The following is a 10,266-nucleotide window of genomic DNA, read 5'->3' as shown; positions in this document are numbered from 1 at the left end:
CTCCGGCCAGTTGGCGACCCATTTGACTGTGTGGGTGTCTACGCCACGGCCCTCCAGTTTCTTAATGAGAACGGGGTGAGAGACAGTGTCAAAAGCCTTCCAGAAGTCCAGGAAGACGATGTCCACTGCTACCCCTGCATCTAATGATCTGGTGATCTGATTGTAAAAGGCCACCAGGTTGGTCTGACAGGACCTGCCGCTGATGAACCCGTGTTGGTTGCCCCTAAGCATGCAGTCTCCTGCTGGCCCCTCCTGGATGTGTGCCAGCATAATTTTCTCAAACAGCTTGCCTAGGATTGAGGTAAGACTAACTGGCTGATAGTTTCCCGGGTCCTCCTTCCCTTTTTTGAAGATGGGAACCATGTTGGCCCTCTTCCCATCCTCCAGCACCACACCAGAGCACCATGAGTGCTCGTAAAGCCTTGCCAGGGGTCCTGTCAGGCTAGAGGGAAATGGTTTCAGCAGCTGTCTGCTCAGAGCTGTGGTGAAATGCATAGCTGTGCATCACTGCAGAGTTCTCCTTTGCAACTGAACCTAAAAGCGCTTTGCAGGTCAGAGGCTGGATCCTGTTTTTGGTCACACTGGCATGCAGAGCCAGCTGCTTTGCTAGCTGTCTGGGGATGCAATGCAGCAGCTGCTGCGGGACCAGCATCAGGGAAACAGTGAAGCTAGACACCTGCAGCTGAAGCTGTGGGGTGAGGTGCAGAAGGGAACTGCCAGCACAAGGCAGCCTGTGCTCACACCAGCCAGCCTCAGGCTCTGGCCTCTAATCAGGAAGCAGCCAGTGGCACGAGACTCAATGCATAGCCCCATTTAGGGCATGCACAGCAGCAAGATTTAGGCCAACTCGAGGACTCAGAGGCTTGGAGCTACCCTACATCCTGTAAGCTCATAGCTCTGAAGCCGAGCGCTAGGTGTACCCCCACCTCTGAAGTATACGTGCGGCTGTCTAGCGCTTCCACCGCATGTTCTCTGCTTCCATTGCACTAATTCAGTTTCCCTTTTTGCACTCCTCCCCCTCTCACAATAAAAGTCTTCCCCATGCGTGACAAAGACTCAGAGAAATCTGAGCTGTTCAATTTGAATATCTGGCAAGTGCAACCTGAAGCAGATTCAGCACCTGGTTCATCTAGAGCTTCGGTAGGCTTCTGAATTGGTCCCAGGAGAGCCCTTTCTGCAGGGAAGAGGGTGTCTGCTCCAAGCCGCTGTGGGTGAGTGTTGTGTGAATAACTTCTCAGCAGTCTTTCTGAGGACAGACCCAGGAACCATCCATGTGCCTGAGCTCAGGCTCCCCCCTGCCTTTGGCAGAAAGCCCCAAGGTGCAGTCGTGGGAGAACAGAGGGAGCCATTGGTTTTACTGTACTTCTTTGTACATCCACTAAGTAGATGCTCTTTGTCCTGACAAGGACGGGGTATCCCTGTCATCTGTGATGGAGCCCTGCCGAGCTGGACTTGCTCCTGCTATCAGCAAGTTATTAGGAAAGTCGCTGGGTAGCCCCACAGGCAAAGCCAGGGCTAGGGGAGTGCAAGGAAGGCAATAAGAAACAGGGAGGATGTGGGGCCGATTCTGCACACAGGTCAGCATGGGAATGTTTGCAGGTACCAGATCTCAGCTGTCCAGGGGGGAGCTGCAGAGTGCCAAGCACTGCTGCAATCTAACCCCTATTTAGGAGCCCAAATGGAGTTGCTCTTTTGACCCTTTGCTCGCAGTTGCCAGGACACCTGGGCATCTGTCCACATGGACAGGAATGAAGAGCCAAGCAAGCCTGGGGGCTCTCCCTGCAGTGCCAGGAATGGCTACAGTCAAAGGCTTTGCAGCCTTGTGTGTATGGTTGTTTGGAGCAGCCTTGTGGTGCATGCATCAGGGGCGATGGACCCCTGAGGGCAGAAACACAGCGGGTAGGCTCTGGACATCTTGAATCAGCATCCTTGAGGAGTCAGGGCTCTGACTGCACAAATACAAGGAGGGCACCAGAAGGCAGGTTACTTTATGCCCATGTCTTGCCTGGACCCCAAGTGCTGGAAACACCTTGCTATGTTTTCTGTAGAGATCAGTGCCGTCTACAGAGAGTTGGCAGCGGTTCAGATCCAGTCCAGGTTGCTAGGGACTGATGCTGTTGCCATCCAGTCAGACCTTATCCGGGGAATATTGGGCTTTTCCAACCCTCTCCTTGGAAGTGAATCGAAGGACAAAGCGTCTGGATTGGTCATATCAGCAGCCAACCAGCCCATCGCCACCTTTGGTGCCAGAACCCAGAACAGCCTCTCCCACCCCTGGGGCGGGTTCCTTACATGATTCATAGCTGCTCGGGTCTGAAGGGACCTCAGCAGATCATCGAGTCCAACCCCCTGCCCTGGGCAGGAAAGAGTGCTGGGTCAGATGACCCCAGCCAGGTGCCTATCCAGCCTTCTCTGAAAGACCCTCAAGGTAGGGAGAGAACCACCTCCCCTGGAAGCCCATTCCAAATTTTAGCCACCTTTACCCTGAAGGTTTTTCCTGATGCCTAGCCTGAATCTGCTTTGTCAGTTTGTGACCATTGTTCCTTGTTACCCCAAGAGGTGCCCTGGTGAACAGGGCATCTCCGATTCCTTGCTGCATGCCCCACAGTGAATTTGTAGGAGGCCACAAGATCACTTCTCAGCCATCTCTTGCAGAGGCTGAAGAGGTCCAGGCCACTCAGTCTCTCCTCGTAGGGCTTGTCCTATAAGTCCCCGACCATCCGAGTGGCCTACTCTGGACCCTCGAGTCCATGGAAATTCTTCTTGAAGTGCGGCGCCTGGACCTGGGCGCAATACTCCAACTGCGGTCTGACCAGTGCCACAGAGGGGAAGTATCACCTCCTTGGATCTATTCGTCATGCGTCTGCTGATGCACGATAAACTGCAGTTAGCTCTGCTGATGATTTCATCACACCGATGACTCCTGTTCATCTCGGAGTCCCTTTCCGCTTCTGTGTTGTGGAGAGGGTCACTTCCCAGCCAGTTGGTGTGCTGGATATTTTTGCACCCTAGGTGCAGCATTCTGCTCTTGTCAGTGTTGTACTGCATCCTATCGTGTAGTGCCCACTTCTCTAACCTGTCCAGGTCTGCCTGCAATCGTTCTGTAGCAGGGGGCCTTCTCGGGCCCGTCAGCCAATGGCCACACCCACCTGTTTCTGGGCCAACCACCCATCTTGTTGTTAATTAATGATCTTAGTTCGGCGGGAGGCTGCCCGTTTTCTTTCCTCGATGCCAGGGGGCACTATCTGCGGCTCCGTTCCTCCCCTACGCTGCAGCCCGTGTCTCACAGATGCCATCCACAGATGTTGGCCTCACTGGCCTACACTGGGCCCCAGAATCAACCAGTTTGGACCTCAACTGGATCCCTCCACTCAGGCAACCTACCCTGCCCTCATTCAGGGCCACCTAGCCCCCTGAACCATTTCCTCTCTCGGGCATGGTTCCCCAGGACCTTATAGTTTCATAGTAGCTAGGGGCAGGAGGGACCTGAACAGATCATCTTGCTTGACCCCTGCCACAGGCAGGAATGAGTGCTGGGTTCACAAGACCCCAGACAGGTGATTGTCCAACCGCCTCTTGAATTTGCTCAAGGTAGGGGCAAGGACCACTTCCCTGGGAAGCTGGTTCCAGATTCTGGCCACCCTAACTGTACAATATTGCCTTCCGATCTCCAACCTAAACCTGTTCTCCATCAGCTTATTACCATTGCGCCTCGTCACCCCGGGTGGTGCTGGGGAGAAAAGGGCTCTGCCTGTCTGCTGTTGATCTCCCCTGATGAGTTTGTAGGCAGCCACCAGGTCCCCCCTCAGCCTCCTCTTGCTGAGGCTGAACAGGTTCAGGTCCCTCAGTCTCTCCTCGTAGGGTCTGTCCTGCTGCCCTCTCACCACGCGGGTGGCCTCCTCTGACCCCTCTCCAGGCTGGCCACATCCCCCTTGGAGTGCAGCATCCAGAACTGGACGCAGTACTCCAACTGTGGCCTGACCAAAGTTGCACAGAGGGGGAGGATCACCTCTCTGGACCAGCTTGAGATTCACCTGTGGATGCATGACAAGGTCTGGCTGGCCTTGCTGGCTGTGGTCTGGCATTGGCAGCTCATGTTCATCTTGGAGTCTATAATAACTCCAAGATCCCTTTCAGCCTCTATGCTTTCAAGCGGGGCGTTCCCCAGCTTGTATGTATGCTGTGGCTTCCTTCTCCCACGGTGCAGCACCCTGCATGTCTACATTAAACCCCATCCCATTTTCATCTGCCCACTTTGTAGTCTGTCTAAATCTATTTGCACCCTCTCTCCCTTCAAGTGTGCCCACCTCATCCCACATCTTAGTGTCATCAGCAAACTTGGACAGTGTGCTTTCCATCCCCTCATCCAAGTTGCTGATGAAGATGTTGGACAGTGTGGGCCTGAGGGCTGAGCCCTGGGGGACCCCACTGCTCACATCTCGCCAGGTTGAGTACGACCCATCCACCACCACCCTGGGTGCGCCCCATCAGCCAGTTTTTTATCCGTCGAACTGTGCAGGCATCAATGCCACAGTGGCTTAATTTATTGAGGACGGGGTGAGAGACGGTGTCAAAGGCCTTCTTCAAGTCTAGAAAGACTACGTCCACAGTGACACCATCATCCAAGGATTTAGATACTTGGTCATAAAAGGCCATCAGGTTGGTCAGGCAGGACCTGCCTTTGATGAACCCATGCTGATTGTCCCTGAGCATGATCTCCCCTGCTAGCCCCCGACAGATGTGATCCTTGATGATCCTCTCTCCAAGACCTTCCTGAGCACCAAGGTGAGGCTTACAGGCCTATAGTCACCTGGGTCCTCCCTTTCTTGAAAATTGGGACCACATTAGCCAGTTTTGCCACATTAGCTACCTTTGGCCACACAGGCCCTGGCCTCACCTCCAAGGCCACTCAGAGGCCCCAGGCCCTCAGCTCTGGGCATCCCTTGCAGTGGGCCCCTGCCCCTTTTGACTGGTCTGGTCCTGGCCCCAACATTGACCCATCAAGGGTACTCTCAGTCAGGCCTCTGAGCCTCTACCCCACTCTCACTGTTGGGTCTACCTTCTGGCCCTACTAGCAGGTGATCCACCCAGTTGTGGGAGCTGGGGTTAAGATGCCTCAGCCCACCTTTCACCAGGCTGGTAACTGGCCTGGCATTTCCTAAGGGCTCCCATGCCACTGGGAGCCCCACCAGGCCACCCACTCCCAGCAGGGTGCAGTTTTAGGTCATGACCAGGACCAGGCACCTCCTAGCCATCCCCTACAGCTCCCCCCCCCTTATCTCCAGGATGATACAAGCAGGCTTGCAGCCAGGCAGTGTTACTACCTAGCCTGCCGGGAGGGAACTGTCCTGTTTATATAGACAGCCCGGGATCTAAAATGGCCACGGCAATCAAGCACCTCCTGGCTGCTTGGCTCAGCTCTTAAAGTGGCAGCACCACCAGTGCCCTGCCACATGTTCCCTACCCTCCGGAGTGTGCGCTTCACCCCACTATTTAGTATCGTCCACAGACTCGGACAGAGTACACTTCAGAGCCCCATCCGAGTCACTGATAAAGATACTGCAGACTTCAGGTCCAAGGACTGAACCCTGCAGGACCCCACTACCCACATCCTTCCAGGTCAATACCGACCCGTCTATTACCACTCTCTGGGTTCAACCGCTGAGCCAATTTGCCACCCACCAGACCGTGTAAACATCTCTACGACAGCCTCTTCGTTTATGAGAATGAATGGAGTGAAAGCTGCGGCCAGGCCCTGCAGCCTGGGTGTCCACTCTGAGCCTCCTCCCCCGGCCTGGGAGTTTTGGCAGTCTGTTTTCTACAGCTTCCTCTGCCTAAAACATCCAGCTTCTGGGAGCTGGTGGATTTGTGCCGCCGTTGGCATGAGCGAGGGGGCTGTCCAGCTGCCCCACTGATCAGAGCCCCCGTGTATGGCCTGGCAGAGCAGGGCACGGCGGTGAAGCAGCTGGAAGATGGGGCAGGCAAAGTACGGTGGGACTCCGCGCTTCCAGGTGGCTCGCGAGGGCACCTCGGATGCAGCGAGAACGCCCTGTGCGGCGGGGCGGTCGGACAGAAGCTCTGCAGGGCGTGGGCCCCTGCCTGACTACAGCTACAGGGGTCTGGGGGCAGGTTCGGCCCGGCCCAGGCAGTGGGGTCCGTGGCAGGAGAGCACGAGGCCACCGGCTGGTGCTAACCGGTCTCTTTCTCTCCCCTCGTAGGATGTGTCCTTCCCTGGCTCTCGTGCTGATGCTGGCGGCACTGGGTGAGCAGGGAACCGGGGCCCCCCGCCTATCTGGGAGGTTCAGGGCTCTGCAGCAGGATGCCTGCCTGGGCTGCATGAGAAGCAGGCCTTGCCCTCGAGCCGGATCTTTGCTCTGGCGGACAAGGTTTCCATGTGGGCACTGCCAGAGGATGGGCCCATGCTGGTGGCAAGTCTCCTTGCCCTGTGAAATGTCCCTCGCCTCCGCTGCCCCCCGAGGCTCCCACTGGCTGGACTGGGGGTCTGGGACCGGCCCGGCTCCCTCAGAGGTGGCACAAAGTGGGGGAGGCGAGGCCCCAGCTCCGTGGGGCATGCAGCGACTGCGGCCGCAGGCTGCCACCACCCCGTGCGTACGTGCACGTGGACGTGCACCTGGCCACGCAGCCCCGTGATTGTCCCTTCTGGATGGAGGGAGCTAGTCCCACCCGCCCCAGCAGCAAGGCCGTGGCCGGGTTTGGGAGGGGCTTCCGGTCTGGGCTCACCCTGCCTGTGTCCCACAGGGAGCGGCGGGGCGCTGGACCCCAGGGTCCTCACTTGCCCCGAGCTGCGGGCTCATGTCGGGGCCTCAGTCCTGCTGGAGTGTTTCCTCCTGGTCCCGGGGGACGGAGCCTGGACAGTGACCAAGGTGGACTGGGTGCACGCGCCGAGAAACAGCACGGAGTCGGTGAGCCTGCTGGCAGGCGGCACGGGCTGGAGAGCGCCCGGCGAGGGCAGCCAGGCCGCGGCACAGAGCAGCACAGGGCCCAGCGGGCTGGGGAGGGAGCACGAGGGCCAGCTCCTCTCCCTGCCAGGGCAGGATCCAGCCCAGCCGGGGTGGGAGCCTGCCTTTTTCCGGCATGGTTTGGAGACCTTGGTGGGACGAGTGCCCCGAAGCCCAGGCTGCAGCCCCAGCACACACTGGCCCCGCATCGGGACCATCAGCACAGAGTCCGAGGGCTGCTGGGGCACCCGTCCCGTGCAGAGGGTGGGGCCGTGGGGGTGGGCAGGCAGGGCCAGACCCGGGTGCATACAGGGGAGCCGAGATGCGGCCGGAGAGCCACGGGGCGTGGCAGGGCGGCAGGATGACGGCCCGTGCCCCTCTCCCCCGCGCAGGAGGCGGTGGTCTTCTACTACTACAGCGGGCGCAGCGTCCCGGCGGGGCGCGCCCGGGAGCGCGTGCAGTGGCTGGGGGACGTGTCCCGCGGCAACGGCTCCATTGGGCTGCAGGACCTGCAGGAAGGCGACGGTGGCACCTACACCTGCGAGATCCGGGTGTCCGGGCACAGCAGCATCTTCAAGAACAGCACGGCGCTGCACGTGGTCCCCGCCGCACGCAGGCGTATGTGCCCCTGCCCCACGGGCTCCCTCGCCCCGGCCACTTGCCCCCTCGCGCTCTGCCCCTGCGGTGTCCGCTCGCCCCTCCCCGTGGGCGCTGGGCCGCGGCTCTCGTCACCGGCGGTAGAGGCCAGAGCGGGGTCTGGGGGCAGGGAGGGGAGGGCTGAGGAGGGCCCCGTTTCCTGATGCCCCTCAGCTCTGCCTCTGTGCCTCTCCCCAGGCTCCTGGGCTGTGGTGACCGTGGGCCCCGAGAGCGCCGGGGGCAGCGAAAGAGGCAGCAGCACCGTGGGCTACGCCTGTGCAGCCGTTGGCCTGGCCCTCGGCCTCTTGCTGGCTCTCGGGCTGGCGCGCCGGACGCGCAGGTACCCGCGCGGTGCCCGAGCGGCTGGGCCGGGACCCAGCTGCCTCCCCGTGGCGCGGGCACCACCCGCGGTCTCGTGCTGCCCTCTAGTGCCAAGCGGCCCGACCCGCTCCGCTTCTGCAGCACGGGCCCGGGCTCGCAGAGCCTCCTGCCAGCCAGGGCTCGGGGCTCGGGGCTCGGGGCTCGGGCAAGGGCAGGAGCCGCGCCTCCGATGCCCAAGGTGCAGCAGTGCCCTGGGGTGCAGCCGGCTGCAGGGGCTGAGGCTGGCATGGGGGCGAGCCCCTCACTGGGAGCACGCGTCCTTTCACTGATCCGGGAGGGCTCCTGCCCCTTTCCATCACTGTCCAGCCAGAGCTGGGCCAGGGCAGCACAGGGGCAGCGAGGAGCGCTGGCCCGCAGGCTCACGGCTCCTGTTCCCCCCAGGCCCGTGGAGACCAAGGCCCTTGCAAAGAGCTGGGAGGACGGCAGTAAGAGCAAAGCAGAGGTGAGGGCCCAGTGGCACGGTGGGAGCTGGGCAGAGGCTGCCGGCGGGGGGGTTGGATGGGAGCTGCCCAGCTGCCCTTTACCACGTGCCCCAAGGTGCCAACCCAGGTGAGCCCGGGGACCCTGCCCTGCCCTGCCCCCGGAGCTCAGGGCCTGGGGGAGCCTGTCACAGCCGCTGCCCCAGCCTGATTCCTGCCCCGCTCTCCCCGCAGAAAAGCATCTACTCCTCCATCCACTGCCCGGGGACACCCAAGGCCGTGCGCGAGGCCGAGCAGAGGGGCAAAGCCGAGGCAACCTATGTCACCATGGTGAGACCCGCGTGGGGCACGCTGCTATGGGAGCGGGGCGGGGGGCTGCCCGGGACAGGGCATTGCTTGTGGGCCAGCAGCCTTGCTGGGCTGCACTGGGCCAGCTGAGGTGTGGCCGTGGCCCCGTGTTCCCCCTTGCAGGCAGATACCTCCATGTTGCCAGGTTGGGCTTCATCCTCATGCCAGCCTGTGTGCCCCAAGCCTTGGGAGCAGGCCGAGCGTGACCTCTGGGAGCTGCACCTATGACCAGGATGGTGCTCTGCTCTCTCCAGGCTGGGGGACACCCCCTTCCAACTGTCACAAAGGTGTGCAGGAGGTGCAGAGCAATGAAGGGACATGCCCGAGGTTATGCTGTGTGCAGTGGCAGAGCTACAAGTGGAATTTCATTCTGCTGCTCACCAGGCCTCCCTCCTGGGTGGGAGGCGGTCAGAGCCCACGGCTGCCCGCCTTGAACCGTCAGGGGCCAGTCCCTGCCCCACCGTGGTGGCTGACGGCTCTGCCCATTGTTGTCTGTCCCCACAGCGTCCTGTGGCTGCTCTCCCCAGTGCAGGCATTGTGCTGCTGGATGACAGCACCTACATCAACTTGGTGAGGAAGACAATCCCGGCAGAGTGGAGGCAGAAAGGACTGCAAAGCGAGGGTGAAGCCCAGGGAAGCAGGAAAGCTGGGGATGAGGCCCACCCTGGCAAAGCCACCCTGGACATTGGCTCGGGCCAGGGGCGAGCTCTGGCCACTCCGCCGGGGTGCTGCGGTGCTGGCACTCAGCCCCATGGGGACAGGGACCCTGCTACGCGCTGACCCGGGGCTCCTCCGATCTCTTTGGACTCCAATGGTGCCTGGAGGCCTGCTCAGGATTGGGGCCTGCACTCAGCACGACGTCCACGTGCCATTAATAACGGATGCGGCGCGGGCTGCGCGCCTGGCCCGGCATCCGGGGCCTGCTGGCTGCCGCAGGGACCTGGAGGGACAGGGAGCGCAGCTGGGCCTCAAGGAAACGGCTCGTGCTCTGGGGTGGTTCTCGGCCTGGAGCGAGCCGGCGCGCCGTGGTGCCCCGCGGACAGGCAGTGCTGGGAGGTGCGGCCCCAAGCTCGGCTATGGCACCTCCGGGCCCAGGGGCTCAGCCGCGTGCCGGCGAGAGCCGTGTCGAGGCGCCGGCATCCTGTTTGGACAATAAAGCGCCAAGCGGAGCCAGGGGGTTTCCTGCTCGTGGCTAGTGTTGTCTTTTCCAGGGCCGCGGTGTGGGGGGAACTGCCCCACGTCCTAGCACGCAGCTCAGCAGCCTCCGTGCCGCGTGGGCAGCTGCCCCGTGCAGCCCCCGGCACCCACATGCCACGTCTCCATCTGCCTGCTGCGAGAGCCCAGAGGGCCCTGGGCACGGGATGGGGTGGTCCTGACCATGCCCTGGCACCGCTCGACCCCTCGCCGGCCCTTGCAGATGCCAGGTGCTGGGGGCGACTGGACCGGGGCAGGCGCTGCCCTGGGAGCCCCGGCTGCGGGCGAGAAGCGCCCCGGGCAGGCGGGAGGCCGGCTGGGCGCGCCTC

At 61.3% G+C, this 10,266-nt stretch overlaps 1 protein-coding gene across 1 annotated transcript; it reads left to right on the top strand.

The window, feature by feature from the left end:
* Positions 1 to 851: 851 nt before the first annotated feature.
* Positions 852 to 9,975, top strand: JAML (junction adhesion molecule like). The gene is made up of 8 exons (XM_090027295.1): positions 852 to 1,211; positions 6,219 to 6,262; positions 6,760 to 6,923; positions 7,352 to 7,577; positions 7,794 to 7,935; positions 8,358 to 8,418; positions 8,630 to 8,725; positions 9,248 to 9,975. Exons 2-8 carry the CDS (start codon positions 6,220 to 6,222, stop codon positions 9,521 to 9,523), a joined length of 1,008 nt encoding a protein of 335 aa, XP_089883421.1. The 5' UTR covers positions 852 to 1,211; position 6,219; the 3' UTR covers positions 9,524 to 9,975.
* The last annotated feature ends 291 nt before the right edge of the window (positions 9,976 to 10,266 follow it).

This window comes from Crocodylus siamensis, chromosome 14 (genome assembly GCF_052110815.1).
Source record: "Crocodylus siamensis isolate JL-2025a chromosome 14, ASM5211081v1, whole genome shotgun sequence".
Classification (NCBI taxonomy): domain Eukaryota; kingdom Metazoa; phylum Chordata; order Crocodylia; family Crocodylidae; genus Crocodylus; species Crocodylus siamensis.
The sequence above is the reverse complement of the archived record's forward strand: the minus strand, read 5'-3'. Positions and strand labels throughout refer to the sequence as shown.